The sequence below is a fragment of the Erpetoichthys calabaricus genome, chromosome 18 (assembly GCF_900747795.2).
Source record: "Erpetoichthys calabaricus chromosome 18, fErpCal1.3, whole genome shotgun sequence".
In the NCBI taxonomy this organism is placed as follows: Eukaryota; Metazoa; Chordata; class Cladistia; order Polypteriformes; family Polypteridae; genus Erpetoichthys; species Erpetoichthys calabaricus.
Window position 1 is genome coordinate 31,329,427 of NC_041411.2, and position 26,292 is coordinate 31,355,718.

At 38.3% G+C, this 26,292-nt stretch overlaps 1 protein-coding gene across 1 annotated transcript in view; it reads right to left on the minus strand.

Moving 5' to 3' along the window:
• Positions 1-26,292, minus strand: part of cacna1db (calcium channel, voltage-dependent, L type, alpha 1D subunit, b) — a 325,356-nt gene that overhangs the window by 96,220 nt on the left and 202,844 nt on the right. The window contains exons 21-29 of the mRNA XM_051921058.1: positions 23,274-23,333; positions 21,643-21,749; positions 15,057-15,144; positions 11,372-11,479; positions 8,555-8,607; positions 8,063-8,209; positions 7,778-7,979; positions 4,147-4,305; positions 1,303-1,413 (exon numbers count right to left, since the gene is read on the minus strand). Of these exons, the coding sequence (XP_051777018.1) occupies positions 1,303-1,413; positions 4,147-4,305; positions 7,778-7,979; positions 8,063-8,209; positions 8,555-8,607; positions 11,372-11,479; positions 15,057-15,144; positions 21,643-21,749; positions 23,274-23,333 (1,035 nt within the window). The remainder of the gene's footprint in view (positions 1-1,302; positions 1,414-4,146; positions 4,306-7,777; positions 7,980-8,062; positions 8,210-8,554; positions 8,608-11,371; positions 11,480-15,056; positions 15,145-21,642; positions 21,750-23,273; positions 23,334-26,292) is intronic.

Genomic DNA, 26,292 nt, shown 5'->3' on the forward strand with positions numbered 1-26,292 from the left:
TTAAACAATTCCTTCCCGTGGTGTAGAAGATCCAGGGAGGTACATAGACATATATAGTTTGTATATATGTATAGTCAGAACATACATTGTGACAAGGTGGTAGACCAGTCAGGTGAGGTTAGAGGAGATCAACTCTGTTTAACATGGAAGTAATACAGTACTAGCCCCACCACTGATATAACCCCCAAAAAATGATTAAATGACATGGGAGAATCGGACATGGAGACAGATACGAGGTTAGTGTAGTAGGACTACTGGACATAGTGGGGGGATGGTGGAACGATGGAATCAAAGGAACAATATCAAAAATTAGTCTATGAGTTAGGCCCACAGCAGTTCTGGATAGGCCACAGACATGTCTGGGTCTGCTTGTCTCAGCATGTGCTACATAAAGATATCAGAGTGTTCTGCTATAAGCCACCTTGTTACAATGCAACAACAGAAGTCCATAATAAAAACCTGTAAAGGGAAACAATACTGATGAGATACTGTAAGCAAAAAATGGAACATGCCAATCGGAAGTTACAAGCAGCGTGCGTTCCCCGTACTCCAGCAAGCTACTGCATTAAATGAAATGGCAGCCCAACAAGTACACAAAGAGACTGCCCAATAGATAACATATTTCTGCTTCTGAATTAAGACTTGCTGGAGTGCATGGGATGTCTGTTTTCTAGAGGATGCTAAAGTGCATTCAATGATTTTAGCATCAGCATATTGGTAAAAAAAAAAAAGCAGCTCATAATTGGCAAACCCAGGTCTCCTGGAAAGCAAGGGGACTGGCAGACATCAAAGGTCACAGAACTGCAAAGCGGACAATGCAAAAAAGCAATTTCAGTAATCCCATGCATTATTCTGTTGTTCCCAGTCACACCAGGCAAACCATTTGAAGAACACTTACAAGCCACCTCTCCTTCCTCTCCACACAGATCTGCCATAGAATGGTTTAGTTAAAAGCATAAACATTATATCACTGCTAAGAGGCACTTTGACCTGCCATCTGCGTCTGACATAGTCCCCTCAACATATCCTAACCCATATTGTATTTTATACTCAATGGGAACTTGCAAAGCTCTCTCCAAGTTCTATCTTATTAATTCCATACTTTCTTTTGCCCCATTATAAAGGGTGCTATATAAAAACACACTGAATTGAACAGCATACCACAACGTCACAAACAAGGTCCATGTGGCTTTTCCCCACATTTCCAACCTAAGTAAAAAAATCAATTTGGTGTATTTTGACCCCTAAGAGAGAAATTGCATAACCTTCAACTCTACATCCTCATAAAATCAGGACACCTACCCTGGGCTTGAAAGCTATCAGCTTTAGAACCATCTCAACAGTGAAGACTCCTGTAAAGACCATGTTGAGGATGTCCATGGCATAGTTGAAAAGGGGAGACTGTCCATAGTGCTGTCAAGAAAGAATCATGCATTGAGGTCACAGGGGTCTACAGCAAGACACTCAACTACAGTATTTCATATGAATACAGCACTGTCAAAACACATGTCACCATTATGGCTGTGCACTGCTTCAATTAGAGGGAAACATGAGATGAAACAACCAAGGCATGAGAATATGTGTAACAAGGGAGGACCTAGTGAAATACATTTACTGACTTGTTTTTAAGATGTCAGGCTAAGGCAGTTAACAGGATAATGAAGTCTTCAGTTGAGTGAGTGTCTATTTACTGTTGCTGGATTGATAAAGCACACGTGTGCAGAATATTGAAGAGGCATGTTGCCTGGGCTTGAAGTGGGGCGTAAACACCGTTACAGTATGCCTGCATTTATCTGTTTCAGTAAATGTATATTAATGCACTCAAAACTCCGAAAGGGACCTATCCTTACACCTGATCTTCTATATAATAAACTTCTAAAAGTGTGTTCAAAACACTAAGGGGGACAACTCCACCAACTCAGTCGCAGGATTAAGAAATTGTGTCAGATTTTAAACACAATTAGATAAGGAATTCTAAGTAAAAAAAATGCCAAAAAATGATTATTATAAGAATGTATATGTTTAAACTTAGAGAAAACTATCCAGTCTGTTTATGTTTGTACAAAGATGTGAAATACAGTAGGTGCTTGGGACTTTGTTGTAAGTCAGTGTGTTTCTCAAAGTTAGCTAAAAGTAATTTAACTGACAAGTAACAGACCATGAAAATTAATTGGCTGTCTGGTTTCAGCTTATGCAAAATTTTACGTAAAGCAGCCAGCAAGACAAAACAAATTTAGAGGATCTGGAAACCTTCTTCGACAACTCTGTCAGATTAGCCATCTGCAGTACCGTCCCAATAGTTATTGAGATCATAAATGGCATAAGAAAAAAAGACTCTAACAACTAAAAAGCCAATCCACTACCTGACATGAACCTTAAGTGTGACTCTGATATAAATTGTTCAGGGAGGTGATGATTAGCGAGCAGCAGTATGGTTTCATGCCAGGAAAGACTACCACAGATGTGATGCTTGCTCTGAGGGTGCTGATGGAGAAGTATAGAGAAGGCCAGAAGGAGTTGCACTGAATCTTTGTAGACCTGGAGAAATAATATGACAGGGTGCCTCAAGAGAAGTGGTGGTATTGTATGAGGAAGTCGGGAGTGGCAGAGAAGTATGTAAGAGTTGTATAGGATATGTATGAGGGTAGTGTGACAGTGGTGAGGTCTGCGGTAGGAGTGATGGATGCATTCAGAGTGGAAGTGGGATTACATCAGGGATCGGCTCTGAGCCCTTTTCTTATCTGCAATGGTGATGGACAGGTTCACAGACAAGATTAGACAGGAGTCCCCGTGGACTATGATGTTTGCTGATGACATTGTGATCTGTAGTGAGAGCAGGAGAAAGGCTGAGGAGACCATGGAGAGGTGGAGAAATGCTCTAGAGAGGAGAGGATTGAAGGTCAGTAGGAACAAGACAGAATACATGTGTGTAAATGAGAGGGAGGTCAATGGAATGGTGAGGATGCAGGGAGTAGAGTTGTAGAAAGTGGAGGCAGGTGGAGGCAAAGGCTGGCGGGGTAGAATGGGTGGAGAAGAGTATCAGAAGTAATTTGTGACAGACAGGTACCAGCAAGAGTGAAAGGGAAGGTCTACAGGACGGTATTGAGACCAGCTATGTTTTATGGGATGGAGACAGTGGCACTGACCAGAAAGCAGGAGACAGAGCTGGAGGTAGCAGAGTTAAAGATGCTAAGGTTTGCATTGGGTGTGACGAGGATGGACAGGTTTAGAAATGAGTACATTAGAGGGTCCGCTCAGGTTGGACAGTTTGGAGACAAAGTCAGACAGGCGAGATTGCATTGGTTTGTACATGTGCAGAGGTAGAGATGCTGGGTATATTGGGAAATGGATGCTAAAGATGGAACTGCCAGGTAAGAGGAAAAGAGGAAGGCCTAAGTGAAGGTTTATGGATGTGGTGAAAGAGGACATGCAGGTGATGGGTGTAACAGTGCAAGATGTAAAGGACAGGAAGATATGGAACAAGATGATCTGCTGTGGCAACCCCTAATGGGAGCTGCCGAAAGATGAAGAAAAAGAAGAAGAATTTGTAAATAGGATGAATGAGCTTGTTGAACTGAATGGCCTGTTCTTTTCACAAAATTAAGTGATATTAGAACATTTGAACAATTAAAACGCTGAAATCTTCTATTAGACAGAAAGTGACACACCTCAAATCAAAGCTTGTATCCAAGGAAAAAGGTTTGTAGGTGAACATGTACATTTAATTAATTTCTTTATTGTTTTTTTTTCAGCCACTTTTTAATAAATGATTTTTCTTTAAGTGTTAATTTTGAAGTGCGATTTGATATGATCATTGAATAAAGTAAAGAAGTGTACTAATTATTTATGGAAGACAGTTTTGAGGTTCTGGCCTTCTGGATTGGGGAAATCATAGTAAAAATAAGATATCAAATATGGAGGTAAAGAATGAATAAGCAAAGAAAGTTTTCTTAGCACTTGCGGAAAGAAACAAGTACAACATCTTGATAAGGTGTCAATTCAAACATAATTTGGGGCTTATAAAAATCAATTGAAGAACTACTCACACACATAACTGCCAAAAGAATGATCAATTCCTTTACCCATCTCTATTAAGAATGCACATTCAGTTCATCGTTTGTTTCATTCAGAAACACTTGTACTTACCTGCATGGCCAGACATAAGGTGTTGAGCATGATGAGGACAAACATGATGTACTCAAAGCCTGTAGAGTTCACCACATACCAGAACTTGTACTGGTAAGGATTTTTGGGGATGTACCTGCGGAGTGGTCGGGCCTTCAGTGCATACTCTACACACTGGCGCTGTGGAGGGTAAAAACAAAGCAAAAAAAGGGTAATCCTCAAAGCTGATATATATTGAACATCCATTCATCCTCACTGTGACTGACATCTTTCCTCCTATACACAGTCAAAGAGAAAGTGAGAATGGAGCACCTTCAATGTGCTAAATTAAGCAAGTTTGGTAAATTAGTCATAATATCCAGGAACTACAATACATTTCATTGGGAATTGTCAACTGTTAAACAGGTTCTTTATAATCCCTTTCACATACTTCAAATAAAAGGCAAAATATCAAATAATAAATGTTTTAAGTATACGGAGACTGAAAAGCATTGAAGATAAAACATGCTCAGCAGGAGATGTAACTGAGTCCCATTTGTCTCACTTCACACCTAACTAATGAATTAAGGCAAGACACTCTGGTGCCTTCTCCTAGTTCTCTGAGATTCCAATTCTAATGCTGTCATAACCTTGAATGTTTATTCAACAATTATTTCATATATCCTGATTGAGACATCACTTTGAATCAAGGGATGCATTTCTTTAAAAAAAATGAAATCATCATTCCTACATCCTGATTGATTAACAGAGAAGGAAAATAGTAACATTACATTCATAGTAGTATGAGTGTACCACGCTATGGAGTAGCACCATAAACAGGGCTGCTTTCTGCCTTGGGCCTATTGCTGCTGGCTCTCTACCCATAACACGTAACTCAATAAATCAGGTACATAAAAAGGATTGAGGGATAAAACAATAAAAATAAAAAAAGGAAATCTGATCAGTGCAGTCAAACAACCTACAACAGTCGTTCTCACATTCAGTCCTGGGGTGCTGCTGTTGCTGAAAGTTTTTATTCCACTGAGTTTCACAAATAAATTAGTCACTCTTAAAGTCTAATTGATGTAATTTTTTTAAATGGCTGGCATTTTTGTTTGTTTTTATATTTTACATTTAGGAAGTTGCTTTAGTATGATATTTATTTTTAACTGTCTCTTATAATTTTTTTTTTAAATTCTCCTCCGTCAAGTCTGCTCTCGAGTCCGTGGGGATTGGTCATCAATCTAAATTGGATGATTTTCACTACAAAAGACTTGATCGGTGATCTTTTCAGCCCCTGCTTTTCTTGGCTTCATGGTAATTTAGTTGCCATGCTCCTTTACACAAGGTATTACAGTAGCTGAGCCAGTGTGTTTCTTTTCTTGCAGCGAACTTCCTTTCATTTAAACAACAAGCAGCAAGTCAAGGTTGTTTTACCAGAGAGTGTGAGATGATTGGAATATTAGCCTTTACATTAAAGTGGAGTAATAAACTGAGAGAAAGGCATTGGAGAAGTCATTCTGTGCAATTACACAAACAGCAAGAAAAGCTACTTTATTTATACCTTTTTATTTTGTCCTTTAATTAACAGAGTAGTGAACAATACAATTGATAGCTTAACAGCAAAATGTGTCTTTTATATATATATATATATATATATATATATATATATATATATATTCACGGCATTCGAAGTCTGTGTCACAATCTGATTGTATGGGTGGTTACCTACCAGGTAACGCTTGTGGTTGGCCAGCAATCTGCTAACATCCGCTACGGTGCCCTCAGTTTGTGAAGAGCAGATCATAGAATGGTTGAAATAGTTTACTGTCAAATAAATGCAAAGAGTACGTGACACGTGTTTCGCCCTCATTCTGGGCTCATCAGGCGTACAAACTCCACTGCACTCCCTCTTGGGAATCGAACCTCGGACGTCAGCGCCAGAGGCGATGCCCCTAACGTTGCGCCACGGCGTGATGAGCCCAGAATGAGGGCGAAACACGTGTCGCGTACTCTTTGCATTTATTTGACAGTAAACTATTTAAACCATTCTATGATCTGCTCTTCACAAACTGAGGGCACCGTGGCGGATGTTAGCAGATTGCTGGCCAACCACAAGCGTTACCTGGTAGGTAACCACCCATACAATCAGATTGTGACACAGACTTCGAATGCCGTGAATGTAATTACCCCGATCTACATGCTGTCAAATAAACGAACCACACGCCGTGGCGCAACGTTAGGGGCATCGCCTCTGGCGCTGACGTCCGAGGTTCGATTCCCGAGAGGGAGTGCAGTGGAGTTTGTACGCCTGATGAGCCCAGAATGAGGGCGAAACACGTGTCGCATACTCTTTGCATTTATTTGACAGTAAACTATTTCAACCATATATATATATATATATATATATATATATATATATATATATATATATATATATATACTATACTATATTATACTATACAGTATATAGTGATGGACGCCGTGATCCTTGCCTGGTCGACATGCTGGAAGGACTGGGGGAGCAGATGTGTACAGGACGCTTCCTCTCCCTGATCACTAGAAGATAGCCCCCCTGTGGTGCTTTGGCTCCACGGATTCCCACAGGGCTTCAGGAGAGTTGAAGTTTGGGACAGCCCAGTTGGGTTCCACAGGGGGCCGCCAGGGGGAGCTGCAGAGCCCTATTTTAGACTTCCACCACACCTGGGAGTGATTCCAGGTAACACAGATGAGCCACCTGGAGCACTCCCAGGAGCTGCATAAAAGGAGCCATTTCACTCCATTTGTGTGCTGTGTGGCAAACTTGTGTCAGTGTCTGTCTGTGTTGGGGTTTGGGCGGCTGGAGCAGCAGTTCCCAAACTTTTTCTGTTCACGGCGCTCTTAATGTTTCAAGATTTTTACACGGCGCTCCCAATTTAAACCACAGCATAGTTTATAGTTCTATAATAGATACTTGACAGTTGCAGTGCGCAGTTGGTGGCTTGCCGCAATTAGTTATAAAAAATTAAACACGAATTATCACAAAAATTTAGAATAGTTTTAATCAGTTCTTCTCTGAGGTGCACATATGGTTGAGAAAGGGCCAGTTTTCTGAATTAGTTGACTACGATGACTGACCGTTCCAAATTAAATATTTGTTAATGTTTTCATACGTTGTAATTTATTCAATTCAAAGTAATTTATATTCTTTTACACTTAAATTAATATAATTGTTAGAAACCAGCAATAACCTTTTATTTGAAAGGATTCAACAACAAATATCACAAAAATCACACACAATTTATTGATGGGAATAATTAGTGAGACGGATGTTGTTCACTACACATCTTTACCGCTAATTTACTTTCAGATCCTGGGCAGGTCTGTAAACCTGCCTGTGCTAAACTGAACATTACTAAATTCACTTGGAAGGTCTCCACTTACAATACACACATTTAGATCAGGTTGTAAGAGACATTTTCAGTTGTATTTTATGGAAATTTTTGGGATTCTTTTTAATTCGTGTAAGATCACATTTATTTCTGAATGCTGAAAGGCAACTAAAGACTTAGTATTGTTCATTTTTAAAATAAATTTGGAGATTTAATAGCTGGCTTTATAAATTATTTTGGCCCCTGCAACATGCCATTGTACTAAACCGTAAATTATACAAAAATTTGGTGCTTTTGCTTACCTGATTTTTGTCAAGCTCACAGTTTTTATATTCCTTTTCTCCTTGTTCTTGGAAGGTGACAATGACGAAACCCACAAAGATATTCATCATGAAGAAAGCAATAATGATGATATAGATGATGAAAAAAATGGATATTTCTACACGGTTATTGTAGACAGGCCCTATGTTCTCTCCACTTGAGTCAATTGCTTTATACAATAGCCTGCAGGAGACAACACAGTCATGTTGGAAGCTACCTAGAGGTAACAGAGTCTCCCAAATAGACCTTGTGTAGAAGGAACTTACGCTGGCCAGCCTTCAAAGGTGGACACTGTGAAAAGCGCCATCATGGCGGTTAGGACATTGTCAAAATTAAATTCACTGTTGTGCCAGATTCTCTCTCGAATCATTGGGTGATTGACGTCCCCTTCTTTATAAACAATGTAAGTTCCCCTAGAAATAACAGCAAGAGAATAAATCACATACACCACACAATACAAATGTTTACAAACACAGCATTTTGCAGTTTTAATGCCTTAAACAAAGACTTTTAAAAAGAAGCAACAAAATTCCACATCCTTGTATGTATGTACAGTAATTAGAGGTAAAACATGGAATGATCACAAACTGGTACTTCATGGTATTTTTTTGTTTACAAAAAAAAAAATAACCATTTTCCAAACTGGTAAAGGTAACTATGGGGAATACTTGACCTAGTACAGTTAATATGTCTGTAAGCAATCTTTATTTAAACCTTCTTTGCTACCCAGATACACAAAAATCAGAAACTCTTCTTACTTGCACTCTGTTGGACTTGACTTGGCTTCATCTGTGCAGCGGTAGAACTTGCCCTGAAATCAAAAGGTAAGAAGGTTGAATAGTAAAAGAAAGTAAAGATGAAGCTGACACACAAATCTGACACAAAGGTGATACCTTAAAGTTTCAGGGCAATTTTCTGAGCAGCTGGATTTTTTTTTCTATGATGTTCATTTAATACTTCATTAACTATTGAAAATTTTATTATTACTAAGAAAAATCTGCACATTATAGGTAGCTTAGTAACTTCACTAGACAGTACTCATAAGATACACACATATTACTTTAAAAAGGTGGGTCTCTAAAGGATAAAATAGTGGGCAGGCAGTAACAGAGCCCTGAATATTAAACAGAGTATTGAGTTGTAGAAAAGCAGGATCCACTGGACAGAGCTCTTGAGAGATAGTGCCAGGATTTTCAGTAGGATTCCTGACTGCAGAGGTATCTACAGTATACCTTGAGGTTCAATGGGCCCAAACAGTGTGGCAATGAGTTACAAGTTAGGAGATGAGTTGGGGCAAAGGCTGGATTATCACAAAAGTACTGCAGTCAAGACTTAGCAGGAGAAGAGAAAGTGAGCTGGAAAACGTGTTTGTACTTCTTGCATTATATGTTAGATGGTGGGCAAGTAGACAAAACCTCCCATCCCCTGTTTAGTTTATTAAGCATATTACAGAAGGTGTTAATTCTGCTTTATTTGTTACTTCTCTTACCGACCAGAACCTCATTTATCCCCTATTTAAATTGGCTTATGTGATACACAAAGGCACGGGTATCCCCTTCACTATATATGTATGCAGCTGGAAATCCACAAAGGGAGACAATGAATCACCTATCTTAAAATACTTTTTTTATTCCTAAGCTTTCAACTCCTACCAGGAATCATCATCAGAAGAAAACGATTAAACTATTTTAAGAAAAGTGGTTCATTGTCTTCCTTTGTGGACTTCCAGGCATAAATATGCAAACCATATCACAGACATTCACTTCCATATATATACTGTGTTTATCTATGTATATATATATATATATACACACCATATATACTCGCGGATAAGTCGGGACTTCATTTTACCGTATAATTTCCGGTATTTTATAATGTCGGTCGTATAAGTCGAATGCGGAAAACTCACGCTATTGGTCCAACAGATGATGATATGCTAACGCCCACCTGAGAGAGTAACCACGGAGCACACTGCCTTTATTTTCTATGTGGGTGCGGCATTGCCCTGTATCAGTGTGTGCTCCTAACCTCTCTTTCTCCCTCTATTGTGCCTACGTGACCACACGTTAACACCCGAACTATTCCCAAACGAAGTTTGCACTGATTTGTGTTTTTTGTATCTCACACCCTCATACACCTTTATTGTAAGAGCATCCCTTACCTACGATGGAGCATTTGATCAGAAGAAAATATGAAGCTGGTGTTAAATTAAACGTCATTGAAGTAGCGAAAGAAATTGGCAACTGCGCTGCCGCAACAAAATTCGATGCTTCTGAGAAACTGATGTGAGATTGGAGGAGGCAAGAAGATGTTAAAAAAAAAATTAAGTGTTACATTTTTGAACGGGCATATAAGTCGGGGTCTGATTTTATGATCGAATTTTAGGGTTTCAAGACCCGACTTATACACGAGTATATACGGTATATATTTATATATTTACTGTATATGTATTTATATATTCATCCATTTTCTACACCTGCTTATCCAGAACAAGATCAAGGGGGTTGATGGGGGGCTGAAGGCTTTCCCAGCAAGGATTGGGAGCAAAGCTGGAAAAATCTCTGGATGAATACATCACAGCGTAAACACACACCCACGCACACACATAAGGGCCAATTTCACATTAACAATTTACCTAACCTGCATGCCTCTGCACTGTGGAAGGAAACCAGGGAAGTGTGTATACATACTGTATATATACATATTTTTTATATATGGGAATTTTTTAGAAATCACACTATTCATGTGCAATAAATCAGTAGGTCGTTCTGTACAAAGAGAATATGGCCAGTCTTAAAAAAAAAACAAAACACAAAAACTGCAATGGATTTTAAAATATAATATCACAATATTAAAATTACTGGTCGCACCAGGTGCATTTATCATTTCAGGGTTAAACATCTGATGTGCTCTGCACACAACATTTACTTTATAAAGGTGTGATTTGGAAATATTATAAGTCAATATTCTACTGAGTATAATGAAAAGAAAGAATCATATCTAGTTGAAATGACACTCTTCTTTCTTTGTTGTGCTGTAGTTGGTGCACACATGTGAGCCAAAAATGCCTTATCAATACAAAAAAAAATCTACAGAACTGATTTTGCTTAAAATCAAAAGGATTCTAGCATTTTTCAATGCTAATAGTGGCAACAAGCTGCATTCAGAATGAGTAATTCACTTTTGAGTTATTGTGTACACACATCTGCATACTGACACACACAGGGTGACTTCACCCCAGACATCACTCAGTGGTAATCAGGATTGCCTAAAACATTTAAATAAAGTTGACTCATATACGTCTAACTCTGCATACAGGATAGGGAAAATAATACTCGTATAGTTAGAAATTTGGTTTACACTTTAGAGTTTCATGTCAATCCCTTGTTTTAAAACGTCAACATGACATACATGTTTAGCAAAGAACTATAAACTATTTTTAAAAAAACAGATGTGTTGTTTTTTCAGTTCACCTCTAGCATCCCTGCATTTATTCACAACAGTCGGCTTCATGTAGAGAATAGTAAAAATGTACTTCTCACATCTACATTTCATCCATCATAACTTTTTCTTACTTTAAAAAGCTGAACTCCAATGCAGGCAAACATGAACTGCAGCAAAGTAGTGACAATCATGATGTTTCCAATGGTCCTGATGGCAACAAACACACACTGGACGACATGCTGTGGAGATAAACCAAAAAAAGAAATGTCTTAAAAGACAACCCTAACTCTTGTAATGTGTACTGTGCACCTCCATCCACCCACTTTTTAAAAAAAAAAAATTGCTTGGCTATTTAATTTGAATATGCCCCGTTGCTAAAGAATGGGGTACAGTAGTCATCTAGTACAAGATGCATTGCAAGATTAAAATACACAAACCCAAATGAGCAGTAGCTGTGTACACCACAACTGAGTTTAACTTACCGAAGACAACCTGTTACATTATAATATGGCCCAGTTGTGAAAACTGACAAAATAGGAATGTTACCATAAGTGGAAATAAACTTTTTTTCTCTTTTTCATTTAGTTGTGGGGTAACAACTACTGAACCTAACAATATCCGCTTGAGATGTAGTAACAAAGCATGCACAAATTTCCCTGCGTACATAATAAGTGTGCTTTGAAGCAAACATAATTACCAGACGTTGGCTGAAATTGAATAATACTGTATTTCTACATCATCATTATGCTGCTGCTGGAGAATGTGAATTTCCCATTGGGATTAATAAAGTATCTATCTATCTATCTATCTATCTATCTATCTATCTATCTATCTATCTATCTATCTATCTATCTATCTATCTAAACAGCATTAGTACAAGATGAATGTCTCTGTATTACCACTTTTCCACTAACACTAGGACCTAGAACGAAGCTGATTACATGAGTCCAAGTTTTTTGTCATCAATAAAAAATGTTCTGTATATTGATTGTGTCAAATATTTGCATACATATCCACACAGAATATATGTTGGAAGTTACTGATGTGACAATTATTGTTTCTGCTTATTTCCCCATCATTTAGGATTTCATTCTTTTTTGCCACATTGTTTTGTGCTTAGTAAAACAATAATTGCTTTAATAATTTCTCGTTACAGATCTAGGATTACAAATTATGCGGATCACTGTTTGTTCCTTTGACATTCAGAAAGTGACACCATAACAGATGATGCTGTACCTGCACACTTAAAAATAATATTTACCATCTAGCCAGTGAGCTGGTAAGTCATGTCTAAACCCTTACTTGAGATGATCTCCAGTTCACATGTCCCACAGTTTTGCCCACAGTATTATTGTTTGCTTTTGATGGGCATTTAGCAGCCAACTTGCTTGCATTGCCTGATTGTGACGTGCTCTGTTGAGTGCATAGTGTATGTTTATATCTGATACTAAAATCTTTAAATATGAAACTATTGTATATTCATTCAATACATAGTTGAATATGCATTTGTTACTATATTAAACTGTTGCATTACTGTTTTAATTTATTGCTATGTGTCTTGTGGTCAACGTTTAATCAAGGGTTTTATTTATTTAAAGAAAAATAAGCTCTGAAAATATTCAGTTAATTCAAAGCTAAAAAATCAACAACGATTTAGTACAAACATTCAATGACAATACAGCATAAATGTTATGTTCCCTGGATTAAATTGGGATAGTTCTGTTGCTTATGAATTATTATTATTATGTTTCATTTAAATATATTTATTTACTGTGTAGTATTGATGTATTGAGTATTTATGCTGTTTACTTATGTTCCTTGGTTCACAGTTTACAATTACTGTATCTTCTCCGTTGTGGAACATTTTTGTGTATTTTGGATAACATTTAAGGTTTTTTTTTAACTTTTTAAACTGGGTTCTCATTTTGGGCCTGTGCAGGCTTTGAAACCTGAGTTTGGGGGCCAGACTGCCTGGGTTAAGGAGTGTTTCTAAACAGAACTGTAAAGCCCTGCTCGCAATGACAATCCATTAGAAAGTCTTGTACACAGCAACTTTAGGATGTTTTCGGGGGCTGCAGTTAAAAGTGTAGAACAGGAAACATAAGAAACATTCAAAAACAAACAGAAAGCTCGGTAAACAGTGTTGCACCACAAAAGCACTTTTTATGGAATGCTTATCTTATTATTTAGAAGAAATATCTTAATCTAATGTAGAGACGCAAGTCCAGTGACCTGGCATGGTTTTGTTCTATTTTTTGTCTTATTATTTGTATTTGGTGGTGATTGAGTGAAGACGTAAAACAAGACAGAGATGAAGGGGATAAGGCCATGAGGGAGGCCAGAGAAGATGTGATTGGGGGTCGTGTCAGATGATATGAAAGACTGGGTCTTACCTCAATGAATGCCACTGACTGTGGAGGAAAATGGTTGGGAACCCACCTGAGATAATCCAGAAACTGGCTGTTAACTGGTGGTGGTGGTGATGATAATGAGGTCCTACTTATCAACTCCTCTTGTAAGGTCTTTATTACTGGAAAAAACACTCTGATGCATTTGACTCCATAACTGTAACATGAGTGTGGGATACTAAGAGAGTGCAGATCCAGCCACTTCAATGATCGGACAGAAAATCTTTAGCACTATCCTAATCTAATGAAAATAAAACTCATTCATTTTATTTATTACTAGTCATTTAGCCCGTTACAATAACGGGCGCTTGAACAGTAGTGCATAAACATTAGTAGGAACAGTCTGTATTAAATGGCAAGGGACTTTGACCTCATTCTTTTTGTTGGTCGTATTTTTCTTTCTTTCAGCCTTTCTTTTGTTGATGTTTACTTGCTGAGCTGACCGTTCTTCGTGGGCTGCCGCCGTGTATTGTGTGTCTTTAATTTTCTGTGACAGTAATACTGTCTTGTACGGCTCTATTCAATAAGGGCGTGTAGATAATTTAGTTCAAATGGCTCTGGAATATGTGAAGAGCAACAGGTGCAGATCTTTATTTACGCGCGCCTAATTGAGGTCGTCCTTTTGAGGCTCGCCTTTTTGTGCGCGCCCTTTATTGAAGGATACCGTCTTGTACGTCCGTACGTCCGTAATATACCTTTAATTTTCTCTGGCGGTAATACAGGCGTGCGCGTCGGTAATATGCCTTCAATCTCCTCTGACAGTAATACTGGCTTGTATGTGGCTGTAATATGCGTCACTGTATTGTGTACCTTTAATTTCCTCTCGCAGTAATACTGGTTTGTATTTCCGTAACTTTCTCTGACAGTAATATCGCGCATCGCACCGTGCCCCGCGCATGCGTACTTCACCAGAAGACACCCACACACGGACACCTGGACGCACGTAGGGATTTTATATATATAGAATATTAAGGTCACTATTTCTGCAATGGCTTATATGAAGTCATGAATTCAGAGCACATACAATATAATTTTTCTCAGCATGCATATCGAAGATTTGATGCTGCACGCCGTCTTTTGAGTTACAACCCACAAGATTTCCTTCTTGCTAATATGTATTAGCATTTTTGATTTTAAGGAATTTATTACAGCTCTAAACTTTCCACTGATTCTTAGTTACTTCTCCAGGTATGCCCTTCATTTCAGTTTTTTTCAGCTTAATGTGTGAATGTCCAATGACATCTTATATCTCAAATGTGAATGGTAGGATTGCACAAAAAATTAACACATTTCAGGAGGAGCAAATGTTGTACTAATTAGCGTAATCAAAAATGGGTAGAAGGTATAATGAAAGATAAACATAACACAAGAATAAATGCAACACTGAGCATGGAGGGCAGTGCCAAACCTTTAGTCCTTTGGCCCTGTTGATGGCTCGTAGAGGCCTCAAGACACGTAACACACGGAGGATCTTCACTACTGAGATGGCAGATGACCTACAAAACAGAATATAAACAAAAATGAATTACTTCTGTACAAAATGTTTTACTGTGACCACTGAATATTCCTGAATTGAAATTTTAAAGCTTACAGAATGCAAAAAGTATTTAACATCAGCAGAAAATCACCTACAGTAATTAAAATATGGCATTTTCCCACTTCTACACATATTTTTATAAATAAAACAATGTGCATTAATTTTCTTGAATGTCTCCGTATTTTGTTTGTGGCTAAGAATATCCAGCTAAAGTACTCTTTATTTAGGCTAAAAATATAAATACAATTTTAATTTGACTTCCCATTTTAGTTTAGCAATCACTTCATACACAATTCAATTTTGGTTAATTTTTGATATTTTTAATAGTTTATTTTAATGAGAACATAACACTACCTGCTGAGTTTTTCCTAATAAAAATTCACAGATTAGGTTTCCACTTTAATATGACTTTATTTATACTACAACTTCAAATAAATTTGGATTTTCACTACATCTGACACGTTTTATTTTTTGGATTTTCATTCCCAGTTAGTTTCATTTTTGGTGTAGCTGCTCCTGGAGAAAGCATCTGCTGGCATCATTACAGACAGTTTGTCTGTCCACATGAAACCAATGTGCAGATTTAATTTAAATTTGATAATCTGACAAGAATGTTCAGTTTTCATTGAGATAGGTCAAACAGATTGCATTTTACAAATCTTTGAAATTCCTATTTAAAGAGCATTTATTAAATCATGTATCTTAAAATAATGAAGTAGTCTGTAAACATTCAATTTATTACTCTTTCAAATTTCTCTACAGAGAGGTTATTTCATATTTTACACATCTGGCAGTCGCTCCTGTTGGAAACGTAAATCCCCAATACAGGTTGCTGAAATGGCATGAGAGGTGTGCATGGCCAACAACTCCATGCTATATCAGGCTCTTGCACGTCCATGCAGGCAGACTTCCACATAGTGCAGATTTTAACTCTCCATCAGGTACTTCTTTAAAAAAAATTGTGCTTGAGAAATATGAACCACAATTATCCAATAATCGTTCATATACAACAACTAACAACAGTACATCAATCGATGAAATTTTTGTACCACTTGAGATTCTCATTAGTATTAAATTTATTTCAGCCACTACAAGCCTATTTGGACTTATTTTTAACTACATGATATTATGAAATGCTAAGAAAAAAAGTGTTTTATGTACTTTACTATTACACATAAGTATATTGTACTATTGATATTATTTTTGAATATGACTCCTTTTCACTTTCTTGTATATGAAGTATAGACAAAGTATAGTAAACATGAAAAAATTCGACCTCAATATTTTGACGAATCTTACTAATGCTTTAGACCTCCCTGAGCCCAAAAATATCGTTTTTTTGGAATTGTATCTCTGCGTGTGTAAACACGATAACTCAAAAACGCAACAAGACAGATGGATGAAATTTGGCATGTGGTTGTTACACCAAAATTGTAGATCTGTATTAACTTTTGAGCCAAATCCATCAACTGGAAGTAGTACTTTACCTGAACGCAAATACTCGATTTTTTATTTATTCATGCTGCTGCAGAGTCTGATTTATTCAACTTTTCTTTTATAATAATTGTTCAATATATTATTAATTGATTTGATTTCTGATTGATGGTTCTTTAATGTACATTAAATAATATATATATATATATATATATATATATATATATATATATATATAAAATACTTTTTAAAAACCATGCTTATATTAAGTTAAAAAGTGTACTAAAAAGTAAAAAGTCTCTAATACACTCACTCGTAAAATAAAAGTTGGGCGCTTTTGCTAAGATTTTAAGAAGTGTTTTTGGAATGTTGACTGATGAAAAGCACCCACGCTTTTATTTTACGAGTGATGTATAAGAGACTTATTTTTTAATTTTTAAAATCAAATCAAAATCAAATAGCCTTTTATTGTCAATTCACTATATGTACAGAACATACAGAAGAATCGAAATACTGTTTTTCTCTCATCTTCATAGTACAATAAAATATAAAATATAAAAAGTATATAAGTATAACATATAAGATAAATAAAATTAGAACTTGTTAAGTAAACCTGAGTACAATGTGCAATAATCAGTAGTCCAAAAGCCACTTACAGTAAAAATTGAAAATGTGCATTATAGAGTAGCTTATGAGATGTACAAAAAGACAGACAGTTAGCAGCAGATGTCATATTTAGTCCTTATTTAATACCAGCTGGAGTTGGGTACTTGGTAGATAATGACTCTTGTTATGGTCCAGGGGCAGGGGGCAAGGGGGAAAGACAGTGGACAGAGTTCCTGCTGCAGAGAAGCGACCCAACAGCACAAGTAACAGTGAGGATGGTGTGTTTTTGATAATGTAGTGTTTAAAAACAGAATTTAGTCTGATGGCCAAAAAGTTCAGTTTTCGTCACATCAAATCTTAGAATCATCTTCCAGCTCACTGCAGAGTTTCCTAGTTTTTTAATTTTTACACAAAGCTTAGAAAAAAAAAGAGTCTTGATGATGTTTCTCCTGTAAGTAGCCTGGAATTCATTACGGGCCAGATTAGAGAAGCTGATCACCACAGCATCGCTACAATGGCCAGGGCAATGAAACATTTAATGATGTCATCAAACCCTGACCGAATGAACATGAAGAAACAAAAAAAAAATATATAACAATAAAATTTGCAAAGCCTGATGAGTAGAAAAATTTCCAAATATACCAAACTACTGTAAAACGCTCTAAAATCCTCTAAACATCATGACAATATTACTCGTTTTCTTTTGAAATCAGGATTTTTTTCTTTTGCATTTTGCAGATTAACAGTTTGAAACGAAGTACTAATCTGTATGGAAGACATTTGTCGACACTATAGCTGAAAGTGGTGAGCTATTTTAGCTAGAGTTTCGTTTACAAATAACTAGCAAAGCCCCTAGCACATATAAAGTGTTCTGATTCAAGAGAATCAAAGAATTACATAGGACAGAGGACATGGGCCTGAATATTTGAATAAATGTATTGCTTCTTCCAGAAATTATTGCTGTGGTGTGATTACTACTGACTGACTGTTGTGAGCTGTGCTCATTGCTGGCACCGGCCAAACTGGTGTAGTGCAAATCTTTTTTTCCTTACTGAAAGTCACTTCATTGTACACACATAAATAATGAATTTGCTCGTACAAAGATCACTTTACATGAACACATATTTTGAGACAGGAATGCAGTGTGAATAAAGCACACCAAGCAGTAGTAAGCTAGCACCTAGAATGCACGAGAGACATTCAAAAAGTTTACGCACTTTTTATTTATTAAGAATTTCAAAAACAAATTACATCACTTTTCTACATAGTCACCTTCCTTTGCAATGCAATTTTCCCAGTCACATGACACTCAGACACAACCAATTACTACTCCTCCCACCTTCACCGTTTCCAATGAAAATATAAAAGTGCGGAAACTTTTTGAATGTCCCTCGTAGGTAGAATATGATTGACAGACCCAGTACAATTCTTGTGTAAAGGAAGTAAAATTTTATTTTTTACTTATTTTTAATTCACAATTAACATTTGAGTTTGGTTAAATAGAACCCTCAAGAGATCACAAATGATATACACTGCATCCGGAAAGTATTCACAGCGCATCACTTTTTCCACCTTTTGTTATGTTACAGCCTTATTCCAAAATGGATTAAATTAATTTTTTTCCTCAGAATTCTACACACAAACCCCATAATGACAACGTGAAAAAAGTTTACTTGAGGTTTTTGCAAATTTATTAACAAACTGAGAAATCCCATGTACGTAAGTATTCACAGCCTTTGCTCAATACTTTGTTGATGCACCTTTGGCAGCAATTACAGCCTCAAGTCTTTTTGAATATGATGCCACAAGCTTGGCACACCTATCCCTGGCCAGTTTCGCCCATTCCTCTTTGCAGCACCTCTCAAGCTTCATCAGGTTGGATGGGAAGCGTCGATGCACAGCCATTTTAAGATCTCTCCAGAGATGTTCAATCGAATTCAAGTCTGGGCTCTGGCTGGGCCACTCAAGGACATTCACAGAGTTGTCCTGAAGCCACTTCTTTGATATCTTGGCTGTGTGCTTAGGGTCGTTGTCCTGCTGAAAGATGAACCGTCACCCCAGTCTGAGGTCAAGAGTGCTCTGGAGCAGGTTTTCATCCAGGATGTCTCTGTACATTGCTGCAGTCATCTTTCCCTTTATCCTGACTAGTCTCCCAGTTCCTGCTGCTGAAAAACATCCCCAAAGCATGATGCTGCCACCACCATGCTTCACTGTAGGGATGGTATTGGCCTGTTGATGAGTGGTGCCTGGTTTCCTCCAAACGTGACGCCTGGCATTCACACCAAAGAGTTCAATCTTTGTCTCATCAGACCAGAGAATTTTCTTTCTCATGGTCTCAGAGTCCTTCAGGTGCCTTTTGGCAAACTCCAGGTGGGCTGCCATGCGCCTTTTACTAAGGAGTGGCTTCCGTCTGGCCACTCCACCATATAGGCCTGATTGGTGGATTGCTGCAGAGATGGTTGTCCTTCTGGAAGGTTCTCCTCTCTCCACAGAGGACCTCTGGAGATCTGACAGAGTGACCATTGGGTCACCTCCCTGACTAAGGCCCTTCTCCCCCCGATCGCTCAGTTTAGATGGCCAGCCAGCTCTAGGAAGAGTCCTGGTGGTTTCGAACTTCTTCCACTTACGGATGATGGAGGCTACTGTGCTCATTGGGACCTTCAAAGCAGCAAAAAAATATTTCTGTAACCTTCCCCAGATTTTTTGCCTCGAGACAATCCTGTCTCGGAGGTCTACAGACAATTCCTTTGACTTCATGCTTGGTTTGTGCTCTGACATGAACTGTCAACTGTGGGTCTTTATAGAGAACCATCATGTCAGGTGGACTCCAATTAAGCTGCACAAACATCTCAAGGATGATCAGAGGAAACAGGATGCACCTGAGCTCAATTTTGAACTTCATGGCAAAGGCTGTGAATACTTATGTACATGTGCTTTCTCAAATTTTTATTTTTAATAAATTTGCAAAAATCTCAAGTAAACTTTTTTCACGTTGTCATTATGGGGTGTTGTGTGTAGAATTCTGAGGAAAAAAATTAATTTAATCCATTTTGGAATAAGGCTGTAACATAACAAAATGTGGAAAAAGTGATGCGGTGTGCATTCTAAGTCAATTAGTAGGGAGAGATAGTCCTAGTCTACAGTGTGCTGGAGCTGTTGATTTTCATCTGATAATGTTTATTAGTTTTACTTCTACATCCTCCTTCCAAGTAACATTTTGAAAGCCAAAATGAACCCAAACATAGAAAGCGGATTTTGTATTGGAAACTCTGCTGCACCTCTAACATTACAACATAGACATCTGTTGGAATATAGAATTTTACAATAATACATTTGGAAAGCAAATCACCACCTACGGGTATGTTAAAGAAATGTAGTTTGCTAGTGAGTGGCTATCTATGTGAATGGAATATTAATATGAAGAACTAGTAAAATGCAGTGCTTCTGTATTCCTAAGGACTGCACAAAAACATCCACACATACTGTAGAGCACATAGAAGTACAAATACAAAACAAAGCATTTAACATGCTACTTTAGTTACGATGGGGTTTGAGAAACTAGTAAATTAAACGATTTTAAGATGAAGTTTATAATGTTCTACTTTAATGACAAAATAAACTATGTGATTAAAGTGGAAATTTCGAGATTAAAGTTGACATTTCAAGCTTTTTTTCCCACTGTGTCCCTATTTTTTTTTCTTTTCTCTGTACCCTAATAAGCTTTCATATAACACTCAGATGGTGGGCTGTGATTCGCCTTTTTACAGCGACTTTGATATCTGACAACTTCTTTTTTATTTCGGGCATTGTGCGACTTTGTGAACTTGAGCTTTCGAGTTTCTCCGACACTCTATGTCACTCGGTCAACTTCCTTTTGTTGTTTATAACCACTGTTAAAACCAACAAATAGTACGTTTTTCCTTGCCTCCACTTGGTATTCGCTGAAATTCTTCTATTTTCCCTGTGCTTTTGCCATTGTCTTTTCACAGAACGCTGAGCTTAAGGGCTATTTATATTGATTTGCATATTCAAAGAGGTGTAATTCTGGGAGGAGTTGGAGTGGGGCAGTAGGCGCATGCACGTGCGTTACTTTTCACACTGACCGGGATTTATGGAGTGGAAGAACGTGGAAGTTGGCGAACGCACAGATTTATGCACCTGGATTTTTTTATGCGTACAAACATTTCTGCTTTTGTCCGTACGCCATGTTTTAGTGTGAATTCTATGCACTGCGTTATGCATGAGGCCCGTGGAGACCTTGGCCTTCAAGCTGCCATCCCCCCTACTGGCCATTCCACAGCTGAGTCAGTGCTGGGCTGGCCAACATGATGAAAAGACCCTTCTACCCGACCTAAAATAAAACAAGGATAACTTTCACAAGAATACTTCTAAAATATTAAGGTACACAGATACTTACTGAATTCCAAAAGACACCAGAGAGACCCCTACCACCAGCAAGTCTAGCAAGTTGAAATAATTCCTGCAGAAAGCACCCTTGTGGAGGAAGGCTCCGAAGGCAGTCATCTATTGGAGAGAACATTTCAAGTAAATAATGCAGCTGATCATTTGGTTTTTTTTTTTACAAGTTTTTTTATTCCCATCCCTAGCATTTATTTTCAGCAGTGGCATTTCCAACTGGATCTTTCATTTTCAGAACTATCCTAACCCCTCCTTCCCCTCCCTCTCGGCACCTGAAGATGGATGGCGATCTTCATCACCACCCTCCTTAGATACACAGACCCCAAACATTTCTTACCCATTTGCCCAAGTGGCGCTACTTAGCCCACGCTTGCCATACTTGTCAAACATTAGTTGAAGGCTGAGGTGGAAAAGGCTGTGCTGCCTTTTTTTTTAAGACAGACAGATGGGGAAGTGGAAATCTTAAAATGACGAGGCTCAGCTTTGGATCAGGCACATAAATGCAGGTAATGGGTGAGCACAGAACTGCCATTTGTAATCTCTGTTGTCAGCAAGTAAAGCGAATGAGCCCTGCAACTGCTTTGGAGTCGTGGGTATGTTTACATGGATGTACCAGGAAAAGGTTGTCAAACATCAACTCGATATTCAAAGTCCCATGACATCCACATGACTGCCATTTTATCTTTTCTGAAACTTGGCAAGACATTTGCCTGGCACATTCACACAGCCTACTGCTGCAGACATTCTACAGTTCAATGAAGGCAAATGAGGATTAATTTAGAGAAAGGGATACAAAATAAAAATAAAAACAGCAGCGTGGACAGACAAATCTGAAAACCAAAATAGATAATAAACAACATAGCACTGAAAGTAATAGGTCTGTCCACAAGTGCATGTAAATGTTTACTGCGAGAGGCCACACTTGCGCCCCAGGGGCCACTTCACACTTGACGTCAGGCTAACAAGCTGCTCTCAGGCCTCTGGTTATTTATATGCACTAACAATATAGTATAGCAGGTAGAACCATGTAGGAGTTCACTCGAATACATGGTTCTCGCTCCCTCTTTTAGGGGTGACTGCAAAGGCTTGGCCTCAATGGCAGCTGCTGTAGAGAACAGCAAGCCAGATTTAAATCATAAAGTAAAAAGCAAATCCCACCCCTTGGAAAAAAAAGAAAAAGCAATAATGAAATACAATCTGCATGCTGCTGGCAGGCTGTCATGTTTGATTGAACCACCAATGCAGGAGTTAGTCGCAGCACAGTGTTGGACGGCTCAGTAGGTGCTCCCTTGTTCATTTTTTAATCAGGGTCTTTATTAATAGAAAAAGCAAAAGTGGTGATTGTTTTTAAAAGAGGTGCCGTTGTGAAAAACAAAGCAAAGCAAAGCAAACCAAAATGAAAGTCAAATCAAGCCGGGTTCCATTCAGTAGCAGGTGGGTGACACACAGGGGCAGATGCAGCAATGCTTGCATTCTCAGAGTTGTGTTACCTTTAAAACGATCTCAAATGTAAACATACTAGTGAAGACATAATCTGCATAGCCTAGGACCTGGAAAGCAATCACATGGTTACAGCATTATTGCACACATATGTCCACAAAATGTTCACAGGCTAGAACAATGCATTACCTTCAAGAGGATTTCAACAGTAAAGATTGCCGTGAAAGCATAGTCAAAGTAACCAAGTATCTGCAAAAGCAACATATGTGTTTAACAAAAATTCATCAGCAGTACAGAATCACAAGCACAGGCCAGGAGGGAAGGGATTTGGTTTTAAAGGGAAACAGAGACAGAGAGAGACAAAAATGACACACATTTGACAAATAAAACAAAACAGAACAAAAAAAATGGATAAAGCAATTATTCAGTCATCATTTTTGAAAAATACTCAAAAGATACTGGGCCCACAATACCCTGCCAGGGCAGCTTTTCAGACAGCACAAGCACATTTGCTCTTAAGAAAACTGCTTTATTCAAATCTCCCAACAGTTCCCATTTTATACATTCATTCCTTTCCTGAATCTGCTTTTTCATTAATGATATAGCAGGAATTTTCCAAAAAAACTGAAGACAATTCAGTCCATCAGGCTCATTTGCTTGTGCCAGTATCTTATGGATTTTTATGCATACCATAATGAATGACTTCTTTGTTCCACATTTCATTACCTTTTGTGTTAAGATCTGCATCTGACTCTCCTGAATAACCAAACCCCCCCACACCCCTCATCAACTGCCACTAATAGTTTCCATGAGTATTGGAAGTCAAAACCTACTCTGGGGAGGTTTGAACACACGGCAAGAAACACCTTTGGGTGGGATTCCAGTTCACTACAGGCCTCACTTTTTAAAACTGACTCAGAATGAGCAAATGGTCTCACATACATCTTTGAGTTACAGTGAATTCAGAAAGTATTCAGACCACTTCACTTTTCTTAACATTTTCCTATGTGGCGTGCCTAGCCCTAAAACTATTACATTTAATTTACCCCTAAGCCACACTTAATATCTCAGAATGGCAGAGTCAAAACAGGCATTTCAATATGTTTGCTAATCTCTCTATTATAAAAAAAAATCTTGGGAGGGAGACGAGACGTGATCTTCTCAGAAGACAATTTGATGTCCCGCAAGAGACAGTTTAACGTCATGCGAGACAAGGCAGTGAAACAACATTTAAAACAAGTTCACGGACATCTAACCTAGCAGATGTTTGAATGCATTTGGCAGACACACTTCATGTGCTCCCAGCTTTTAAAACAATGACAAGCGACAAGCAGAACACGCAGCTCGCCAGCAGATGATCCGACCGCTTCTCCTTAGCGTGCGTTCAGCCTATTTCCCCCGACCCCCCCCCCCCCCCCTCCCCTTCACAACGCTAGCGGCAGAAACAAGAAGTGGAAAAAGCACAGCGGCTGTACAGGCTTTTACATGATCGATGCACAGCGTGACAACAGAACACACAGCTCGCCAGCAGCAGCAGCAGCAGCAAGCCAGCAGATGACCCAACCGCTTCTCCTTAGTATGTGTTCAGCCCACTACCCCCCCACCACCACCTTCACAACGCAAGCAACAGAGAAACAAAGTGGCAAAAGGACAGCTGCTGTACAGGCTTTTAAATGATCAACACGCAGCACGACAAACAGAACACGCAGGTCGCTAGCAGCAGCAGGACAGCAGTTGATCCGGCGGCATCTCCTTAGCGTGCGTTCAGCCGCCCCCCTTTCACAACGCAAGCAGCGTTATACGTCCTGCGAGAAAAAGATTTAACCACGCCCGGGGCCGAAAATAAAGGACAAGTATTGCTTTTACAAAAGTTTTAAAGTAAAAGTGAAAATAATGCATATGTAACAATTCCCATGAAAATAACAATCTCTTTAAATTGTTTATCCGGTACACCAAACCTGGGGGTGGGTGAGCAAAGCGAGCAGGAGGCGGAGCTCCCTAGTTTTTTAAAATTTCAAAACTAATCTATTGTTGAGGTTTAGATAAAGGATCAATATGCCTTGTTATTAGTTATAGAACTATTGATTAAAAGGAGCTGCTTGACATCTTTTTTAAGTGGCTTGGACAGACGCTATTATTTTTACAAGCCGCTGCTTTTGTTTTTAATGTGGCCTGCTTGCTTTTCACTTGTCTTGTTCTCTATGAACAAAGGATGCTGTGTTTTTGAGGGAATTGAGTAAACAAGCTTTTGTTTCGGGGACATGGCAGCTCTATTGGGTCTTTTGACTTACAAAGTCTCAACAAGTTTCTGCAAACCTTCAAGGCCCTTACACTTAAAGAAAACTAAGTAGACTTGCACGCTAGCACATAAACATATAAACATTTTTTAAATTGCATTTAATTTTATATTTTAAGACTTACAAATATTCTAGATGATAAAGTTAAAAGCAAGCCGCATTGTGTTAGCTAAGATTGAGCTATACAGGAGTTTAAGAGTTGATTATCAAAACAGCCGTCTGCATTCAGCTCCAGCAGCTTAGCTCTTATCAGTGAAGCTGCATGCTGTGCTATAACCACAACTGCCTGTGATTTTAGAATTACTGGATACTGCTGCAACAAGTAATTATTAATTGAGCAGTTCAGTTTCTCATATGTGGGACATCCTGGTTCCAACTTAATGATGAGGACTAATCAATTAAAAGGCCACCCATTTTTTATTAGCTTAGATTAGGAATGTGAGAATGTGAGGAATGTAAAATATATTCAGGTGATGGTTCAGGCCAGGCGGCAAGTACGACCTTTGAGTCCTAATGATTGTTATGAAAAGATTGATAATTATTAGGGTAAAGGAAAGGTGTAATTGTTATGAAAACAGGTATAGCACGAGGTCATTATTATGAAGACTAGGGGGCTTCGCCCCCTGCTCGCTTCGCTCACCAATCCCCCTGCATGCGCTACACACCACAACTTCGCATCCCTGTTGCTCACATATGTGGATTTCACTTTCACCAAACAACAAAACTTTTAATTCTCCCAGATAGGCCTCTTCATTGGGAAGAAACACTACTTTTCCCTGATGGCAACACGAATTAGACGACCTACAAGTCTCCAACTTAAAACTTTAAAGCCAAACAATATCTACATACTTCTGTCATATCACCTACTGTATGTCCTTATATTCAATCTCTTTTCGCTTTTACCTTTTCAT